Raw genomic sequence first — 22,827 nt, 5'->3', positions numbered from 1 at the left:
GCAATGAAAAGTGTCGAGTATTTTTATTTGCTGTATTATGGCACAATTGACAATTTTCAATAGGGTATTGATGACCTACACTTCCCCAAACACCAAAAGTTAGCGTGTTCCTTGTTTTATTATCTTTGGTTTGAAAAATCTGCGATGAAGGATTGGATCAGTGCCGCTCTGTGCAGCTACGAGGAATGATTGCCTCAATATGTACGTCCATGTGCAAGTTTGAGGGACTATTTAAAGTAAATACATGCAGCTCTTTAGCTCGTGTCATGTGCCAGTGATGATCCCTCCCCGGGCAGACGTTGACATGCGTGTTAATATGCATGAGCTAAGCCTTCACCACAGTAGGATTTGTAAAGTGGCAGCATCTCATCACTGAAGTTCAGTAATAACTGCTGAAATATTTCTGTTGAAACATCCTGACCAACATGACAGAAATGAGTCAATTTGTAATGACTTAATTGCATGACAGCCCAAGCAAACCACAAACTACTCGACACCAACTCGCGCCTCTCTTTAAAGGTGCAGTAAGCGATTTCTGAGAAACGCTGTTGAAAGTGGATTGGTTTCTCCTCCATACACGAGTAATGTTGATTTTGAGTGTGTGCTGCTCCCCTTCCGGTGGACCACCTTATTTAGGAAAAATATTGTATGGTAGTCAATGGCGAGAGACAGCAAATATTTTGATCTTGTTTGAATTGTGCCCTGAATTACACATCTGATGTTTGTCAATTTAAAAGATACATTTTAAAGTCAAGAAAGTTGCAGTTTTATGTAAAACTGTTGAGGTATAAGATTGTGAAAATACGTAATTACAAAGACTACAAACCCAAAAGGCGCACATGTGACATCATACCTTTTCTCTCAATGAATGAAGCTAACTTTACTGAAGCTAACGTCTGTCATTTTTTCCTATAGTCTTAAGTTATAATCGTAACGTTACGCCGTCATGCCTGAGTGTTTTGTACCAGACTGCACACATACGAGCAACAGTGACGTACATAGCGCGAGACGAGAGATGTAGTTCATTGAGCGATTTTCACATAAAACTAAATGTTACTCTTCTGTTTTATGACAAACTGCAACTTTCTTGACTTTCATGATTATCTTTTAAATTGACAAACATCATATGTGTGATTCAGGGCACAGTTCAGACTGTTCTCGCCATTGACTACCATACATATTTTTTCCGAAATAAGGTCCCATGAGCCGGAAGCGGAGGGGCGGGACTTAGGCTCTCTATACTCTTGTGTACGGTGTTCATTTTTTGTTCTTCCTCATCATATTTTTCGAGAAGCTTTATTTAGCTTCGCTTATGCAATGATAGACATCCACTCTTGCATTAAGGGGGCGGAGCAATCAAGCGAGGGGTGTGTTTGTTTGGGTTGATTTAAAATACCAACAATGATTCCAACAAGGAAATGAGGCTTAATAATGGGTTTGATGAGAAATTTCCAAAGTGTAATTTGTATATTTTTTCCTTTTGACCTTTGGCTTTGACTGCTAAATACAGTGAAGTGCCAGAGTAAGGCTCCAAAACCAGAAATTATCAGAAGTTTTTGAGTTTTGCTCATCTGAGTGTTCATGCTAACACTCATGAACTATAAATCCATACATTTGCATAAACAAACATTTTAGATTTTCAGAACTTTGACTTTACTAACATTCCATGAATTTGCAATCTTCAAAAAGTACAAACATGTTGACTGTTTTTTCTTGACATGAGAAATAAATCATAAGATGTGGTTAGTTTTCTCCTTCCTCCGCTGGGATCAGGAAGTTGTACGGAGACGGTAACAGTTCTGGTGGTCAGCTGTGATACTTGGATCTCTTAGGGCTGCGACTGCGATCTCGTCTGTGGCGTTTGTGATCGCCGTCTCGCTCTCTGCCTCGGTCTCTCTGTTTCTCCTTCTCTCTTTCCTTGTCCTTTGGTCTCTCTCTGTCTCTTGAACGTGACCGCTGTCTGCCTTTATCTTTTTCTCTACGACTCTCATCGCGATCCTAGAAAACAGGAGAAAAAACAAATAATGAGGCACGGAAGAGAATACTGAGAAAAAAAGTGACAAAGAGATTTCATTCAGTAATGATTCGACAGCTAGTCAAAAAACGGTCAATTCCCCCCGAGATTAACGCGCTGTGTCCAAATATGTCTAATACCATATTATATAGTAGGCGGAAAAAAAGTATGTTAGCCGAGTAGCATGTCTTAATTCACAGCAGTAATAAAACTTTCTGAAGTGCGCATCATCCGATGGACAGGATTGTGAATGAAGGTGAAGCAACGACTGAAGTTGGTAGGTCACATGATAATGACCAGAGGTGGAAAGTCTAGGTTCAGAAAGTAAAAGTCCTCCACAGTATTTTGTTCCAATCACCTGGATTTGCTAATTAGCACAGTTTTTCAGCCAGGAGATACTAGCTAATTAGAACTAATTAGTGAAATCAGCTGGCTACGTTCATGGGTGGAATAAACATATGGCAGGACTTTTACTTTCCACCTCTGATAATGACAACATGGCAGATGTAGCATCTCTGATTTTCATTCATACTACACACATTCATAATATACAGAGCATACTTTTTGAACGGTCACAAAGTACGTTTCACACCAAATGTGTGCAGTGCCTACAATACAGGACGCCATTTCAGACGCAGCTCAAGTCCATAAAAAACATAGAGATGAACACTAACATTCCTTAAAGCAACACATATACCAGTGGTTCACATGTTTGTTCTGATGGTGTGCAGCAGGGAAAATCCCATAATAATCGCACATAACTAACTTCACAATCATGTATAATTGCAATAGCAAATTAAAATAAGCTTATCAAGTTTGATTTAGGAGAAAACACTATCTTTTGTTGTTGAGACAACGTGATCAAACAACGTCTACAGTATTTTTGCATATTGCCAAATTGCATGACATGCCCTCATTCTCTAAAGAGCCACTACAACAAATACAGGTTAAACATGGTTTGTGCTGACCACGAGTTCAGTGCAACAAATTACTAGCCAAGCCAAAAAAAGAGCAATGATATATGACTTAAATTTATAAATGATAAGGATTATGGGCCAGGCAAAGGAATCCAGACACCAATAAAGCACTGCATAATACATTTAAAGGAACACTCCACCGGTTTTTCATATTAAACTGTTATTCCCTTAACTAAGACGAGTTGATACACACCTCTCTCGTCTCAGTGCGTGCACTCAATCGCTCTGGCACACGGCGACGCTTTGAAAGCACTTAGCTTAGCCCAGTGCATTCATTAGGGACCAAACAGAGATGAAGTTAGAAGCGACCAAACACCTCCACGTTTTCCCTATTTAAATACAGTTACACGAGTAGTTACACGACCAAGAATGGTGACACAAAATAAAACGATGACAAAATATCATCACTCCTGAAAAATCCTCTCCCTCTCACTTCTGTCATTAGAACCAACGTGACTTTTTACTGCGCCGAGTCGAAGTGCTCCCAAGTGCTATTCCGCCATAAATTATAGTTATCTTTTTTACCCGCTTAGAAAAGCGCCACGTTTTATTTTGTGTCACCATATTTGGTCGTGTAACTACTCGTGTAACTGTATTTAAATAGAGAAAACGTGGAGGTTGCTTCTAGCTTCATCTCTGTTTGCTTTCAAAGTGTCGCCGCGCGCCAGAGCGACTGAGTGCACGCACTGAGACGAGAGAGGTATGCATCAACTCGTCTTAGTTAAGAGAATAACAGTTTAATATGAAAAAACGGTGGAGTGTTCCTTTAAACAGAGTGAAAATATTCTTTTAAATCTTGCAACTGAGCCTTTATTTTTTATTTTTGCAAAGTAATATCAATTAAGATGCTGCAGTCCTGCATCAATTAGATTTGTATCAGCTGCTTCACACATGCAGTCTAATTAACGTTTATATAGGACACATTTAAAAATGTTTCATTTTATATTATTTTTCCTACTGCCGTTTAATCTCGTGTTGTGTGCTGCAGATACGAGCCTGTCTCCATCTCAAGGTCTCGAACTTGTCTTTGCGTTGTTGATTTTGTGCAGGGCAGATGAAGACACAACAAAGATTATTCAGTAAAATCTGCTCATTTTTACCATCGCTTTATCTCCTGCCTCCTTCTCGTGTCCTGCCTCTGTCTGCTCTTGGGCTGATAGAAGTACTGACTTTGTTGTATAAAAAAAGTAAAGATTATAGAGGCAGAGTCTGAAGAAAAGACAACTGAGAACCACTCAACTATTCAAATCCACAGCATCGTACCTTTGATTTTTTATCCTTGGTCCTTTCGTTGTCTGAGTGTCGTTTCCGGTCTCGCTTCTCTCTGTCGTCCCTCCGTCTGTCGTCCTCCTCTTCATCTAAGAGAAGCTCATAACGGGAGCTTTAGAAAACAGTTAAGAACTACTTGCTTGTGGGAAGATTTCCTATCTATTTTTCAATTATTTAAAACTAAGTGCATGTTATTCCAGTGAAAAGGTCTTTGTAATGCATTTACACAACATGTTGAATTTTGCACAGTTTTAAGCTACTGCTATAAGAAAAGCAGGTTAAGAGGTTAAAACCAGAAGATTACAGCCGCCCTTTATAGTCATTAATGTGTAACGGTTAAATCAATAACATGAGCTGACACTTGTCAGAGTGTGATGTTCTGATGACTAAACCCGTGATTCAAGCCAAACCATCTCCGCACTGTATCTACTGTAAACCTCTTTTGGAGAGTTTGCTTAAAATCCAAAGAGTGAAATACAGTTGTCCAAGCATGATTTACATGTCCAGAGGTTATCAGAAGGATACTCCTGCTTGCTTTTGACTTTGTCTTTCAGAGCCAGTTTGGATTTGTTGTCCAGGTCTTTCTCATAGGCCTTAAAGTCATCTTTGGTGTACTTCCCACCTAGAAATGAAACATGCTGACAATAAATATATGATATACTGTGTATATGACTTCAATTTAGTTGTATTAATTGTTTTGCATTTATTAACATGGGCATTTAACATTGCAGATAAACAACAATACCTGAGCAGCACCACAAAAAAACTACAAAAAAAATGCATATCAAAAAAACGTACGCACTCAATTGAGGCGGATGTATTTTTTATTAAATTACATTTATTCATTTAGCAGACGCTTTTATCCAAAGCGACTTACAAATGAGAACAATAGAAGCAGTTAAACTAACAGTAGGACAACAATATGCAAGTGCTATGACCCTTCTCAGTTTAGTCTAACACAGTACATGTTAATTTTTTTTATTTTTTATTTTATTTTATTTTTAACCGATAAGACTTAAACTATGATGGAAACAGATTTACAAAATAAATCCCTCAAAACAACAAACTCAAGTGACTTTGCCTCAGCAGAGGCTGTGATTGGATAACTGGACTAACCAGCGGACCAATCACATCTCAAATACTGGTTTGGTGGCTCTGAAACGCCGGAGTCAAAGTCTGTCATGAGAATGATTTGGTTTAATTCCCTCCAGAAGCGTCTCACACGAGTGTGTTCACGAACACCAGCATCCGAACGCAAGAGAACATGACAGTGTTTAGTGTGTTTCATCTGCCGCTCTGAGACGCAACTCATTTAAGATGGAGGAAGTTTATTCCCCAATTGCAGCAACTATTTGGTGCCATTTTCCCAGGAAATTGCTTTTTTCGCAAATGTTTTATGCAATATTCCAATTTTGCGCAACTTTAAATGGAAACATAACTAATAATTATATTTCTTTTACTTTACAGGGTATGCGTTTAATAAGCGGGGACAGACTTACCTTTGCCTTTCCATTTGATCTTAGACACAGACTGGCTGAAGTCCACATGAATGCGACGGTCATCTATCAGGACGTTGTCCATTTTGAAGTACGCTTTTTCACAGTCCTCCTCCTTATCAAATAATACACAAATGCATTGATTATTCCAAAATGGCTCGCAGTGTAAATGCCCTGAATGAACATTTTGATGACTTCCCTGAGAAACTCACTTAATTAATTTTAAAACGCCATTCGACACACAATAAACCCTTTAAAGAGACTCAAGATTCAAGACTCAACTTCTTAAAAAGCAAAGATATGGCAGATATACAGAACAGAGACCTTTTAAGTTTGCTTTAAAAGTGTACAGTAGCTGTGGAGGACTATTCATTGATGAAGCAACCTCGAGTCAAAACAACCGCACAAATTCTGAGATGTTTATATCGTATCTACAGCGGATGTGAGTGGTGTGACAACACAAAATCAAAGAGAACCCATTATAATCAGAGGTACTGTCTACACTGGACAGGGCCGCGATGAGAGAGACAGCAAAGTCATTCGGATCTTGACATGTTCAGTGTAGACATCGCGTACACATGATTTAATCTAACTTGATTTCATTAGAAACTTTACAAACCTTGTCAAACTCGATGAATGCATAGCACAGAGATTCTCCTGTTTTCCAGTCTCTGATGATCTCACAACTGCAAATAAACATTACCATGTTAGATCAAAGCCAGCAGATAACACACAGTACATGCATCTACACACACTATAATTTACCCGACAGAAGAGACTAGAACTTTGATTTGTCCTTATGACTTTCACACACTGACGCCCCTGAACAGCATTAAAGTAAGATTCAGGCCCAGGCTATGGTCGGAACTGAATACTAGCATACTGTTAATTACACACTGGACATCCGACTATAAAACAATTATGTGAACCAATACGCAAAGATAAGCACTTCAAACGGCAGTGTTACATTAGTGGTTTTGTTTTCACAATTGCATGTTTATTTATTTTTTTCGCAGTATGTTATGTACAGGGTAATGGTTCATAACCATCTTTACCAATACATTTCCATGACTTTAAGGCAAATAATCATGACCTAAAGTAAAATAATGAAAAAATCCATGTTCAAATTTATCATAGCATGTATTAACTAAAATGAATGTCTATTAATGCCATTTGTTTTTAATAATAATTTTAGTACAATTTGCAACTGTGCCAGATGTTACTCAAAATGACACTTGACAATGCCTGAATGCTAAGTAATAGTATTGTAATTTGTTTAACCAATATTATTAATTAAACATATATTCTATTATACAAAGATTCTTCTAAATCTTTCTGGGTTTATTCTTATTTTCAAACAATTTCCAGGCCTGGAAATGGCTATTTTAAAAAATGTCATGACTGTACGAACCCTGTATGTTGTCAAGAAGTTGGCCTATTTTTATTTTTATTTTTTAAAATCACACCAGATATTATTATCCAGTTCATCTGTCACATTTGAAATGGAAGGTCACAAAGCACATTGCATTGTGGGATACAGTATTCCACACAGTGTGCCTGGTTGCATAACGCACATTTGCGCATTCCCTGCATACAGAAAATACTGTGTGTGCTATACATACTGCCTGCTGCTAAAACAGTCCTAGATGAATGTACTGCAGGCTTAACCCTCAGCCCCCTCTCAATCAAAAGAAAAATTAAAAATGATGTACATAATAAAAAAAAAATATATATATATACAGTACCAGTCAAAAGTTTGGAAACACTACTATTTTTAATGCTTTTGAAAGAAGTCTCTTGTGCTCATCAAGCCTGCAGTTAAAAAAAAAAAAACAGTAATATTATGAAATATTATTACAATTTAAAATAATGGTTCTCTTTTTTAATATACTTTAAAATGTAATTTATTTTTGTGATGCAAAGCTGAATTTTCATCAGCAAGTACTCCAGTCTTTGGTGTCTTATGATCCTTCAGAAATCATTCTAATATGCTGATTTATGATCAATGTTGGAAACAGTTGTGCTGCTTAATATTTTTTTATAACCTGAGATACTTTTTTCAGGATTATTTGATGAATAAAAAGTTAAAAAGAACTGTATTTATTTAGAATAGAAATCTTTTGTAACAATATACACTACCGTTCAAAAGTTTGGGAACAATAACTTTTTTTTTTTAAAGAAATTAGTACTTTAATTCAACAAGGATGCGTTAAATTGATAAAAGGTGATGGTAACGATTTATATTGTTAGAAATGTTTTTATTTTGAATAAATGCTGTTTTTATGAATAAATGCTGTTAACGTTTTACTCATCAATGAATCCTGAAAAAAGTATTCCAAAAAAATATATTAAACAGCACAACTGTTTCCATCATTAATAATAACTGAGTATCAAATCATCATATTAGAATGATTTCTGAAGGATCATAAGACACCAAAGACTGGAGTACTTGCTGATGAAAATTCAGCTTTGCATCACAAAAATAAATTACATTTTAAAGTATATTAAAAAAGAGAACCATTATTTTAAATTGTAATAATATTTCATAATATTACTGTTTTTTTTGTTGTTGTTTTTTGTTTTTAACTGCAGGCTTGATGAGCATAAGAGACTTCTTGCAAAAGCATTAAAAATAGTAGTGTTTCCAAACTTTTGACTGGTACTGTATATAAAAAAATAGAAATACATAAACACATGGCATGGTCAAAATAAAACAAAGACTTTTACTGTGTTTATTCACTTCAAATCTATAATAGCAAAGTTATGCTAACACATAGTTAATACTCACTATTAACTAGTTGCTTATTATCATGGATATTGCCTGTTTATTAGTACTTATAAAACACAAATTAAAGGGATAGTTCAACCAAAAATGAAAATTCTGTCATTAATTAGACACCGTCATGTCGTTCCAAACCCATAAGACTTCCGTTCATCTGCAGAACACAAATGAAGATCTTTTTGATGAAATCGGAGAGCTTTCTGTCCCCCATTACCCAAACAACTACCACTTTGATGCTTCAAAAAGTTAATTAAAACTAAATCCATATGAATTGAGCGGTTTAGTCCAAATTTTCTTGAGACACAATCGCTTTATGCAATAACAATTTAATCCACATATAAACATTGATCAGTGAACAAACAGAAGCTCAACCAAATCTCCCTGAAGTGCAAGAACAAACCTCTTGCTGAAGCTCAAACGTGCTGCGTAACAAGAATGAACCTCATTGGTTCTTGCTGAAGCTCAAACGTGCTGCGTAACACGAGAATGAACCTCATTGGTTCGTGCTGAAGCTCAAACGTGCTGCTTAACACGAGAATGAACCTCATTGGTTCTTGCTGAAGCTCAAACGTGCTGCGTAACACGAGAATAAACCTCATTGCTGAAGCTCAAACGTGCTGCGTAACACGAGAATGAACCTCATTGCTGAAGCTCAAACGTGCTGCGTAACACGAGAATGAACCTCATTGCTGAAGCTCAAACGTGCTGCGTAACACGAGAATGAACCTCATTGCTGAAGCTCAAACGTGCTGCGTAACACGAGAATGAACCTCATTGCTGAAGCTCAAACGTGCTGCTTAACACGAGAATGAACCTCATTGGTTCTTGCTGAAGCTCAAACGTGCTGCGTAACACGAGAATGAACCTCATTGGTTCTTGCTGAAGCTCAAACGTGCTGCTTAACGCGAGAATGAACCTCATTGGTTCTTGCTGAAGCTCAAACGTGCTGCGTAACACGAGAATAAACCTCATTGCTGAAGCTCAAACGTGCTGCGTAACACGAGAATGAACCTCATTGCTGAAGCTCAAACGTGCTGCGTAACACGAGAATGAACCTCATTGCTGAAGCTCAAACGTGCTGCGTAACACGAGAATGAACCTCATTGCTGAAGCTCAAACGTGCTGCGTAACACGAGAATGAACCTCATTGGTTCTTGCTGAAGCTCAAACGTGCTGCGTAACACGAGAATGAACCTCATTGGTTCTTGCTGAAGCTCAAACGTGCTGCTTAACACGAGAATGAACCTCATTGGTTCTTGCTGAAGCTCAAACGTGCTGCGTAACACGAGAATAAACCTCATTGCTGAAGCTCAAACGTGCTGCGTAACACGAGAATAAACCTCATTGCTGAAGCTCAAACGTGATGCGTAACACGAGAATGAACCTCATTGGTTCGTGCTGAAGCTCAAACGTGCTGCGTAACACGAGAATGAACCTCATTGGTTCTTGCTGAAGCTCAAACGTGCTGCGTAACACGAGAATAAACCTCATTGCTGAAGCTCAAACGTGCTGCGTAACACGAGAATGAACCTCATTGCTGAAGCTCAAACGTGCTGCGTAACACGAGAATAAACCTCATTGCTGAAGCTCAAACGTGCTGCGTAACACGAGAATGAACCTCATTGCTGAAGCTCAAACGTGCTGCGTAACACGAGAATGAACCTCATTGCTGAAGCTCAAACGTGCTGCGTAACACGAGAATGAACCTCATTGCTGAAGCTCAAACGTGCTGCGTAACACGAGAATGAACCTCATTGCTGAAGCTCAAACGTGCTGCGTAACACGAGAATGAACCTCATTGCTGAAGCTCAAACGTGCTGCGTAACACGAGAATGAACCTCATTGCTGAAGCTCAAACGTGCTGCGTAACACGAGAATGAACCTCATTGCTGAAGCTCAAACGTGCTGCGTAACACGAGAATGAACCTCATTGGTTCTTGCTGAAGCTCAAACGTGCTGCGTAACACGAGAATGAACCTCATTGGTTCTTGCTGAAGCTCAAACGTGCTGCGTAACACGAGAATAAACCTCATTGCTGAAGCTCAAACGTGCTGCGTAACACGAGAATAAACCTCATTGCTGAAGCTCAAACGTGCTGCGTAACACGAGAATGAACCTCATTGGTTCTTGCTGAAGCTCAAACGTGCTGCGTAACACGAGAATAAACCTCATTGCTGAAGCTCAAACGTGCTGCGTAACACGAGAATGAACCTCATTGGTTCTTGCTGAAGCTCAAACGTGCTGCGTAACACGAGAATGAACCTCATTGGTTCTTGCTGAAGCTCAAACGTGCTGCGTAACACGAGAATGAACCTCATTGCTGAAGCTCAAACGTGCTGCGTAACACGAGAATGAACCTCATTGGTTCTTGCTGAAGCTCAAACGTGCTGCGATTGAAAATGGTCTTCTTTCTTTGTTGTACCGTGGATGCAAATGGATCCAAAAAATCCAGTCTCAGCAGAAAACGCTTGATAATTTTTTTTCTTCAAAGAAAATTAAAGAGACCAGTTCTATGCAGACAGAGGACGGTGAATGCGCTGGAGAACCCCAGCCAAGCACGTCAAATATGGCGGAAAAGACTCAAAGAATCAAAAAGTGTCATGGAAGAGCGAAAGTTCGAGACTCAGAGACTGTCGGACTTTGATTGGCTTTTGTATGAAGAGGAGGAAGATGCGATATGTCAGTAGAAAACCTAGCTTAGCAGGTCAAACGGACTTTGTATCAGGGTCTCGCAGTTTCAAACGTCAAAATCAGCGCACTCAAACAGCAAACGACATGCAGCTTGTTGTGATAGTGTGACGGCTTTAAGCAAAGACCCAGAGGAATCTGCGATCGCAAAAGGGTTTCAAACTCAAAATAAAAAAGAATGGCAACGCAGAGAGATGAGAGCTTTCTGTGAAAATGAATACAGCATATTATAAATCGCAAAGGAGGAATTGAGTTTCATTCAGATGAAGCCACTAATTCTGCTGCAGAAACAAAATGGCCTGGACATTTCCCCAACGTATGATAATGATGTCCGTTGCGCTGAACTCATTTCAAACATTTCCGCAGAGTTACAGGACAGAGACAAATAAAGTGAAAGAGTCCAACTACGTATCAGTCATGATTGATGGTGCAGCAGATTCTTCTGTGACTATCTATTTCAGGTATTCACATGATGGGTTACCAGTAAATCATTTAGCTTGTCTCTGTCACAGAGCTGCCACATGCTCATGCTGATGGTGTAACTGACTGCATTCAATCCTCAAAGTCAAAATTTGGATTCGATGACTGAGGGCAAAGGCTTGTTGGGTTTTGTGTTGATGGTGCAAATGTGAACATGGGCCAAACAGCTGATGTTGTTACAAAACTGAGAGTGGACAATCTGAAACTGATAGACATTCACTGTATGGCTCACAGGCTGGAGCTGGCACTACTTGGGGTTTTGAAAGAGGTGGGCAAAGTGAATCGTGTAAATGACACCTTGCACTTGATTTGGAAAACCTACCATTTCAGCCCAAAGAGCAACAGAGAACTTAAGATAGTTTGTGAAGAATCTACGTCTTACAAACCAAAGCCAGTGAAAGGAACATGTTGGGTGCCTCATTTAGACAGGGCACTGAACGTCTTCCTGAGAGAAAAATATGATCTAAGCCAAGATGGGCAGTACGCAGCTGTTGCCATTCACATGGAGAATTTGGCCCAAACCAGTCACAATGCTGACATTGCTGGCAGAGGGGAAAGGGTTTTCAAAACCCATTTGTTGCATTTAGTCAGTTCCTGGCTGATGTGCTGCAGGAGATAGCCACATTAAGCCAGACTATACAGAAAGCAGACCTCAGTGCTGTTGCTGCAGTTGAGAGCTGCTTTACCAGTCTTGACTACATGAAAACCAACCCTCTCCCAACCTTTTCATCAAAAACATCTTCATTTGTGTTTCGAAGATGAACAAAAGTCTTACAGAATTTTCATTTTTGGGTGAACTAAACCTTTAATGTCTAATTCTGCATGACCATATTCTACATCCCTTAATCCTACCCAATACCTAAACTTAACTACCTTACTAACTATTAATAAGCAGTAATTAGGAGTTTATTGAGTTAAAAGTCGTTGTTAATAGTGAGTATTGAACCCTAATCTAAAGTGTGACCAATCTTATATTTACAATATTTATATTATATATAGAAAAAAAGTTACATTTTAATGACAGATCACTCATGTGTAAAACAAGAAAAGACCTTAGTTAAGTGCTTTAAGAGCACAAAAGGTAAAAGTCCTTGGATCAACCCTTGCAGAGGTTAAAAAAATGTAATCTTTCGGTTCCCAGCCCTAAACTTCACTCACAATGTTTAACCACAACAACGAGTGTCAGACTATCATTGGAACTAATACAGCAGTAAAATACTCTTATCTCACCATTTAATGGAGCCGAAACGTGAGAAGATGATCTCTAGATCTTCATCTGTGGTCACAGGATTCAGTTTACACACAAACAGCACATTCTCTGGAGGTTTAACTTCTGCATCTGGCAGATCACCCACCTTTCAACAACAAGCAAACATCCACATGTTCACATAGTTAGCATCTTCATGTGAGGTGATGAGTAAAAGATGTCTAGAGTGAGTCATGTTCATGTGGAAGTGATGAACTTTACCATCTCTAGTAAAATGGCTTGCGTCTTTGCTTCCTTGTCTTTTATCAGTTCATCCAGCTGCTCAGCATCTCCGTCAACATCGTTTATGGCCTCATCTGCTCCAATCCGACCACTCTAAAACATGTACAAGCATGGATTATTCAATCTAATACCAATAAAGCACATTTAAAAAAACAAAAACACATCACCTGCTCTACCCCCCCCACACACACACTTAACACTGCAATAATAATAATTAATATTTTTATATTAGCATTAAACCACTACATTTAAAGGGTTTAGAAGTGAACATCTAACCTTAAGTTTAATAATCAACCTAGTATTTTAAATGTTTTACACGTAGTAAAATTACATAATTAAATAATCAGTTCATGTATTTCCAAGGAACTGAACCCATTGCTTACTTTATAATACTTAAAGTGTCTTTATGTTATTTTAAAGGCTCCTAATTTTGTTTTGGAGTCTCCGACAACATGTTTACAAGCATTCAAGGTCAAAAAACACTTTAAATTTCATCATAATCATCATAATTTCATCATGTTCACAGACTGCAGAGTCACATTTCTTCTCCCAGTGTCTGAAACAGAAAGGAGGGGTTTAGAGAGAGAGAACAGAGAGCCTCCTCCGCTCTGATTGGTCAGATGGTGTTGTTCACCAGCCAATGAAGACCACAGGCTGGCATTATGCAAATTTGCTACCAAGTAGAAGGTTCAAGCAAAAAAAGTACAACTGGAATTACTGACTCGTTTCATGCACTTCAGAAACGGTTCAATAGCTATTTATCTGCATTTTCATCTTTGAAACTTTGGGGAGGAAAAAAAATTAACCATCAAGCTATTTTGAAACACATGATCCTTTTCTTTTAGTGTGGCTCATACCCAAACTAAAAAAACATATCTTTCTTTCCAAACTGTATTCATTATTCATAGGAAGGAGGTAGACCAACAACTAATCAAATCAAAACCTTGTGATTGAAATTTAACTGAACTGGGAAATCATTGTTTACTTATAGCTGACTCTGCATGCTAAGTTTATCATTAACATTTTTACAAACTAAGTTTTGTACTCGCAGTATTGTAATTTGGTGAGTTTGAATGAAGACACTCACATCCAGCTGCTCTTTAGTGGGTTCAGGCGATCGGTCTGGAACCGGGAGGCCCGCGGGATCATCAAACGGGTCATCCAGAATCACTGTGTGATTAATCCTGCAACCACAATGCAGCCCAAAACTTAAGCAGGCACAAACACTGATGTTTAGTCTACAGTCCTTATGTCTATGAATCTGAACCACCCAAACCTCAGAACTATGAGGCAATTTAAGTGTGGGAATTTTTGTACTGACTGAAACATGTGAAACAAACTCTTATAATTGAGCTTCTTCTTCATCAAGACTCCAGCTCTGCTCACAGTACTGAGTGCTGAAATAACAGCTGATATAACATTGGGACTTCTCATTGTTGGCATCACTCCAGTTGTCTATGTTTGTGCCTTCCAGACACGGTCAGGGGGTTTTTTAGTTGGTGGCAACAAGTCCTTTTAAGTCGTTGAAGCATTCAACTGATTTGTTCAAAAACACTGATGCATTCTGGAACGCCACTACTGTGTGTTGTTTGGAGACATCATGCAACCAGGGTTCCCAGACCTTGGTTAACCTCAAATTCAAGGACCTTTCAAGGACTTTCCAGGTCCAATACCCTCAAATTCAAGGACCTAACCCTCTGGTCCTCTTCATTTAGGGGTCACACTTGGCTCCGTCGCAGTCAAAAGTGACCGAAGCCTTGAAATGTAATTTCTTTTTTTTCAGGAAAACCAATGTAATATATTTTTGTTCAATAATATTTTTTGATTATTTAGAATTTTAAAGGGCTTTTATGATACTATGCAATATTTATACAATTTCTATGAGCTATTTTTCTCCATTAGAACTAATATATATAGTTTTATTATTTATTTATTTTTCAATAAATTCAATATTTCACATTAAAATAGAGTGGAGGCCTTTAAAATCCATTTTTCGAAGTGAGAAAAGTGCCATCTGGAGCTCCCAATATAAAGGCTAGGATAGCTTGAGGGAAGGGCTGCACGATATTGAAGAAATATTCGATATGCACTAACTCAATAAATAATGCAATATTCGATATGCGATTCGATAATCCTTAAAGTGTGTAAAATAAACTTAAATTATCTTTAAAATATCTTTAAAATTCTATAACCAACATACAACAACAACCTTTATTTATAAAGCACATTTAACACAATACAAATTGATCCAAAGTGCTGTACATAGTGCATAGCAGGACTACACTATAAAAAACAACAATTACAAGTTTCCAAGAGCTAAAGAATAAAAATGTGTTTTCAGAGTAGATGTAAACATGTCCAATGAAGGAGCAGACCTCACAGGATAAGGGAGAGCATCCCAAAGCTTGGGCCCGATCACCCTTTAATTTGTAGCGACTTCGTGACACATTTAAAAGCAAGTGATTTGAAGATCTAAGTGCCCTAGCAGGACAGTATGGCACAATAAGATCACTAATATACCTTGGTGCACAGCCAGACAACACCTTATAAACAAACATAAGGATCTTAAAATCAACTCGAAACTTAATGGGAAGCCAGTGAAGGGATGCCAAAAAAGGAGAAATATGATCCCTCTTTCTAGACCCAGTCAAAAGTCTTGCATCTGCAAATTTGAACAATTTGTAATTGCGATAGTGAAGATTGAGGAAGACCACAATAAAGAGAGTTGCAATAGTCTAATCGTGATGTTACAAATGCATGAATTGCAACTTCTAAATCTTTGCTTGCTTTCACATTCGTGTTTCACATTCTTCTTGTCACAAGAAAACATCCCTATAACTTCTGAAAGTGAACATCAGTGTTTTACTGAAGCATAAGAAGTGTTATTTTAACATCAGTGTAAACCACAGGGTTTCAGGTTATCCTACATCAGGTTTATTTAACAACAGAAACTGAATAATCAAATGTAAAAAATAAAACACTGCTTAGTTTTCACTGTATGAATTACATATATATACTGATTATTATTAAAGCTATAAAAGATATTCAGCCAAGAGCAGCGAGTGATTTTCTCTGTCTTTTGTTCATGACCCCAGTTGCGATATGCAAGCCGTTGCGATATGCATATCACGATATATACATTTGCAATATTTCGATAATTTCGATATATTGTGCAGCCCTACTTGAGAGGGAGTAAATCATGGACTTTCATTTTAAAGTGAACTACTAATTTAACGTAACGTGTAAATGCCCGTAACTAACCTAAATCGAGCAAGCTAGTATTCATAGGCCACGAAGTGTTGGCGAAATAACACATTAGCGGACCGGAGGGAATAATATGGACTTGCATAAAATAAATTCAAGCACTTTCAAGGACTTCTATCTATTATGTTTGTGTTCAAAAACTTTCCAAGGCCTTTTTTTTTCTTCAGATTCACAAACTTTCAAGGATTTCAAGGACCCGTGGGAACCCTGTGCGACATTTAATCCGTAAAAAAAAACATTGATTTGTTTGGAGCAAAAACAGAGTAAATGCAACATTGTGTTTATAATGAAATAAAACCTATATTTCCACTGCTATATAAAAGCAATGTCACATTTCACACTCATGCTGTAGGTTGAAACAGCACAGCCAAGACTAACTTGTGAAACATGTTTAATACTCAGAACAAAAGCATTCTTGTTCATGTGATAGTGCTTAAATATTTTTTTTTAATACATGAAAAACATCACACAGATTTGTGTGAAGATGCAAACAAAAAGCTGAATCACGGTTTTGAACCTTTCACTGAAATGAATGATTCACAGAAACAAACTTACCAACTCAAACACCATTTCATCAACTAAAGTTTATATCAGAGATACTTATTCTCTTATACTTGCAAAACTAGTCTGATGGCATTGCCGATGCGCACAATATTGCTACATTTTAAATCAAATCGACTTGTCTTTGCTTTCTTGTTTTAGTCATTTAATACGTTTAAATTGACTAAAATCACATTTGTAATTGTATTATGGCCAAGAACAAGGGCTGTCACTTTATGTTTGAAAATCGACTGCACAATCGATCGGACCAACCAACGCAAGTTTCGAAAACGAAAATAGGGCTACGGGCTACAATCGGCTACGTAGGCGAAATTATGCTGCCTTCACGTGCTATGGAAAAGATGATATTTTCCACTTGTGAACTGGTATTTACCAGTGTGTTGTGTTCAAGTGCTTTTGTTGTTGTAATGTAGTACCCGCAAGGTCAGTGTCAGTAGAGTATCTTTTTTTTCTTTACAAAAAAAACAAAAACAAAAAAAAACGTAAATGAGGTGCTTTCTGATGATTAAAACATAATTAATAATTAAAAAAAAATCAACCATGACATAAAATGATTAAATATGAACCAAGGAAATTGTGGCGAAGTTGAAAATTGAGTGTTAACGCATTATATTACAATTGTTAATGACACAACATTGCTTAGGCTACAAAAACTATCCGCTAACAGTATTCACAACTCTTGCGTTGATCTCTGCCATTTTGAAAAGGTCAAAGGTTATCTCATCTCGGCAACTCGTGCATCAAAATATTCTACGAGTTGCCCAGTTGAAAATACCACATGAGGGGGTGTTCATGTGCATTTTCCATGTCGGCTTTTGGTATTTACCATAATTACCATAGCACGTGAAGGCACCATTAGTTTGACATTTCTAATGGTAAACACAGCCATGTTGAAGCCTGCAGTGATGTTTCTCACTGATGTTATGGCAGTCCACTCTGCTTATTGTTTTTCGAGAATGTTGCACTGATGTTTGTCATTGTGCACGAAACTTCACGCCAATAAATCATCAAGAAAATTTGCTGACTCTTTACGTTCGTCCTAAAGCCTGTTAGTTGTCCGTGGATTTGACCATATTTGGCGTTTAAAATGGAAACGTCTTTAGACATGGAAAATCGATTTTACAATCGATTCAATGAACACTTCTCTCTCAAATATCGAACAGGATTTTTTCACAAAAGTGACAGCCCTAAGAATAACCTTGGAAGAGACCAGCTAACCAGCATGAAAAGCGATCAAACAGGATTTGTTTGGTTTTTTACTTTTTGTGTCATTTAGAGGAGAAAATAAATAATACCAAAATAATGGAACAAATTAATCTGAATTTTTTCACAGATATTTCTCAGTTTCTCAGTATAACTAGTTTACTTGCTGCTAAGTGCCTCAGACAAAACTCAGTATCTTCCAAAGATCTGAAGCCACTAACCTGGCATTTTCCAACAGGAAAACATCCACTACATTTACAAGTACACAAGAAAATCTAAAACTTTCATACCAAGGACCAAACGCCTACATAAAGGTGATCGCGCTTTCGCTGTTATGGGACCGAGATTATGGAATGAGCTGCCTTTATCTATTAGATCTGCTAAATCTATATCAGTTTTTAAGAACCTGCTCAAGGCCCATTTATCATTGACCGCTTATAATAGGTCATTTCAATGTGGTGTCTGTGGCGTGAGATTTGTTACCATGTATGTTTGATACGGTATCTTTTATTCTTTTTTATTTTAATGTAAAGCACTTTGGGCAACCTCGGTTGCATTTAGCAGTGCTATATAAAGAAAGAAAGAAAGAAAGAAAGAAAGAAAGAACACCAATAATCTGGTACTTCCAATAATCAGAATAAGGACTAAATCGCAGGAAGATGTTTACATGACACGAGCAACTCTTCACTCACATTTACATGCAATTTTCATTATATTCTGATTATTCGCTAAGAAGTGTGGTTATTTCTACTGCCTTTCTACAAATGGTGAACTCACATACAGTAGGTGTGTTACTGGTCCTCGTTTTAATCCACTTTCATCAAAAGCAAAACACATTTGACGTACTGGAAGGTTATTTGTGGTGGCGCAATGGATAAGACACATGCCTTTGGTGTGAGAGACCCGGGTTCGAATCCACTGAGAGACACCAATGTGTCCCTGAGCAAGACACTTAATCCCTAGTTGCTCCAGAGGCGTGCGACCTCTGACATATATAGCAATTGTAAGTCGCTTTGGATAAAAGCGTCAGCTAAATGAATAAATGTAAAATGTAAATGTAAATGTAAATGTAAATTTGGCGGCGTGATGAGCACTGCAATGCCGCTGTAACTGGGTTTGCCTACGCTGCATTGCTTTCTTCACAGTCTCTGGATGAAGATACGGAGCAGAGACTGCGAGTTGTATCAACAGAGTTTAGCGATTCAAGAGCGGAGGGAAACCTTCAGAAGAATGTCACAGAGTTCGTTCATTAAGTTGTGTGAACAACACACGGCATCCGCGTACATATAAGCACATGCGCACTTTGAGCATGAGCACATACCGTTTACTGCAATTAAAATTGGCGTACGCCACATAGTTTAATGTGAGTATGGTTACTATAAGCTTAATCACATTGAATATTTGTCAAGTATTGTGTTTACGTGAGGTAATGTTTAAATGCAATATTGCTAAAATCCCATTATAATCGCATTATGTAAACGCACTTACTGACTTTCTCTACTTGACTTTACATGGGGAAAACATTACTTGTTCTCATCAGCTGTACGCTGCACTCGGATAAATTATTAAATATTGATGATTCTGCACACCGGTTATCATACACTTACAAAAATATTTGGTATCTTTCATAATTAAAATAAAATAAAAAATGTGGTCTTTCTCTCTCGCTCTTGTCCTACCTGATGTCCTGAAAGGGGATGAAGTCAGTGTCAACAAAGGCCTCGTTGATTTTAGAGAGCACGTCCATGCCCTCTGTGACCTCTCCAAACACGGTGTGAACACCATCCAAATAATCCAGATTCTCACTTGTGGTGATCAGGAACTGGGAGCCAAAAGAAAAAGTCACACACTCAAACACTGACAATGACATCCACATGTCGACATAACACTGTGTATTAGATATATGTGCACAATTAACCTGAGAGCCATGCTGGTCGGTGCCGTTGTTCACCATAGACACCGTCCCTTTCTTTCTGTGCTTGATCCTGGGCACCTTCTCGGATTCAAAAAAGCGTGCCTGATCGCCATACAGCTTACTGCAAACACACAGACACCACCATCACACAATGCACGTGTATTCGGTCAGCACAAAAACACAATAATATGAACCTGATTCTTACCAGAACACAGACTCTCCTCCTCGGCCCGTGCCGGTGGGGTCTCCCGTCTGAACGATGAAATCTCTCTGGAATGGGTCAAGAACAACATGTACTGCCAACAGTCAAACTCCACCTCAAATTTGCAGTGATAACTACAGTAGAGATATTCATTTACATATCCTACAGTAATCAAATTTTTGCCTTGAATTTATGAGATAAATGTGATTCTATGAAAACAATGTAACTTTCAGAACTAAAAACTTTTTGAATCTCCAGTCAACCAATCTCCATTTCGTATAACGTTAATGGTTTCAAAGGAAATAAAACAAAAATATAAATGGACATTAAGGATAAAACCAATTTGAACAATATAACGCACACAAAATGCACTCTTCAATGCACTCAGAATGTAAGACATTCATTACCTGAACATTGTGAATCAGACAATAGTTGTAATATTTGATTTTGCACAGTTTCAGGAAGTTCAGCGAGGCTGAAAAATTAGAAGCACAATTCTGGTTATAATATCAGGTAACGTTACTACATATCACGCTATCATGTAGTTGGTTTAGTACTCTTCTAGCGAAACATTAAATAATATAACAACTAGAATTATGGTTATACAAGCAAATATCACGAAATTACATGTTTATCAAGTAAAAAGTTCCTACAGAGATGTCTTATATTTATCACGACGTGTTGTTGATTGTATTAAAAGAACTGGCATTTAGTGCAATCTTGCTTGCAGTGCAAATACGTTTACACCCGTCGCCAGTCATTAATGTTAGTATTAATTACCTTTCGGTCTCTCTTCTGTGTATAAATCAATCACGATATCTCCTAACGTTGTTTCCAATAACACCGCCATGTCGTTTCAATATCATCGACATGCGCCGAACAGACACCGCGCATGCGCACTGAGAAGAGTCGCAGATATAACGTCACATGTTTGATACAGGCGGCAGGAGTATTGCTCTCATAGACAGTATATAAACCAGGGGTGTCCAAACTCAGTCCTGGAGGGCCACTGTGTTTAATTGGGGTTGGAGCTAAACTGTGCAGGACAGTGGCCCTCCAGGACTGAGTTTGGACACCCCTGATATAAACGATTGCTCTCAACTAAGGACTTTTTTGGAAAGATTTGATTTATTAAGTGATAACACTGATCCCTCTTTATTTGTGTGTTCAGAAAACGTTTTATTTGTGTTTTAATAAGATCCCTCAAAAAAAAAAAAAAAAAAAAGCAAGAATACTGTTACAACTTTTTTTAAATAATTTTTTTACATTTTTGCTATTCATATAGGCCTACATGTATGTAAGTGTAACAACTAAATTAAATGATCATAGCAGCAATTCCTAACAGCAAAAACTATAGATTTGCTCTGCAAGTAGTCTGGCAAAGAGCCCATTCAAGCCGATTTCTAATCCGTTCAAATCGCGGCACCAATCAGAAACGTTGAGGCGGGCTTTATACGATGACGATCGCTCTGATTGGTTGTAGGTCTATCCAATTACGCCCAGAGGCATTTGAGCGACGTCCGTTGGTGAAGCGCACCAACTTTTAAATGCATTATTATATTCAAATTGCAAACACATGAGGACAGTCTCCATGAAAGACCCACTGGCAGATGAACGTGCTACTACATTTCTCACCGAAACGGTAGGAAATTAAATTAGATTTAATAGAGTATTTTAACTGTGACAAGATGATTGACAGGGCAGTTTAAGTGACAGGATGCACGCGACAGATCCGTCCGATAAAGATGACGAAGTAGTATAATGTCCCAAAGCTTGCCTACTTTTTTGCTACACATTCAAAAGTAAATACCTTTTCTTCACAAAAAGAGTTCATACTTTTATGGCGTAGTGTAACTTAGGCGAATTGGGACGCAGCATATGGCTTTACACGATGACGATCGCTCTGATTGGTTTTAGGTCTATCCAATTGCGCCCAGAGGCATTTGAGCGACGTCTGTTGGTGACGCCCCTTTGGAAATGAGTTATTAATGAAGCTTTGCCAGACCATAACTCAGTTACTACGGAGAATGGTCTGGTTTTAACCAGGCTAAAGGGATACATCAATCTAGAAGAATCGTGTTCACCACAGTGGCACTGATCTCCAGATTCCAGATCCAGACTCCTCATCCTGCCTCTCACGATTTATACAGCTAAGAAGACTGTGAAGTCTTAAAGTAAAGTCTTAAAACTATTAAGTCTTAAAAGACTGAAAGAATAGGTTCCTTTCTATGTGATACGAATAGCAGATCTCTTCTTCAGTGTTTCTGGTTGAAGGCTGTGGAAAGATGTGTCTACATTTATAGTTGACAAAACCCTTCCAGATTTTTTCATTGTTTATTTAAAGTATGATAACAGTATTAAAAAATTAGGTGTATTTAAGTATTTGTATATCAACCTATAAGTGAAATTTCACACAGTCTACATGCAAACTTTCCAACAAATAGGCTACCATTTTTTTCTGCAGCTCTCAAACAAATATAAAATTTG

The 22,827-nt window shown here is 37.9% G+C and overlaps 1 protein-coding gene across 3 annotated transcripts; it reads right to left on the bottom strand.

The window, feature by feature from the left end:
* Nucleotides 1–8: 8 nt before the first annotated feature.
* ppil4 (peptidylprolyl isomerase (cyclophilin)-like 4) lies at nucleotides 9–21,236 on the bottom strand. 3 transcript variants are annotated; one of them, XM_084431419.1, is made up of 14 exons: nucleotides 21,121–21,236; nucleotides 20,748–20,815; nucleotides 20,344–20,408; nucleotides 20,142–20,259; nucleotides 19,903–20,045; nucleotides 14,283–14,379; nucleotides 13,175–13,288; nucleotides 12,937–13,061; nucleotides 6,376–6,442; nucleotides 5,760–5,871; nucleotides 4,786–4,882; nucleotides 4,255–4,372; nucleotides 4,092–4,160; nucleotides 9–1,998 (listed from the first exon to the last, which is right to left on the bottom strand). In XM_084431419.1, the coding sequence occupies exons 1-14, from the start codon at nucleotides 21,188–21,190 to the stop codon at nucleotides 1,807–1,809; spliced, it is 1,455 nt and encodes a 484-aa protein (XP_084287545.1). In that variant the 5' UTR covers nucleotides 21,191–21,236; the 3' UTR covers nucleotides 9–1,806. The 3 variants fall into 3 exon arrangements, 2 of the variants coding, with proteins under 2 accessions (XP_084287545.1, XP_084287546.1); XR_014629920.1 differs by having other exon boundaries at nucleotides 1,948–1,998; nucleotides 4,255–4,620; nucleotides 4,671–4,882; XM_084431420.1 differs by lacking the exon at nucleotides 4,092–4,160.
* Nucleotides 21,237–22,827: the final 1,591 nt, after the last annotated feature.

The sequence above is a fragment of the Rutilus rutilus genome (genome assembly GCF_951802725.1).
Source record: "Rutilus rutilus genome assembly, chromosome: 15".
Classification (NCBI taxonomy): Eukaryota; Metazoa; Chordata; class Actinopteri; order Cypriniformes; family Leuciscidae; genus Rutilus; species Rutilus rutilus.
This window is presented reverse-complemented; position numbering and strand designations above follow the sequence as displayed.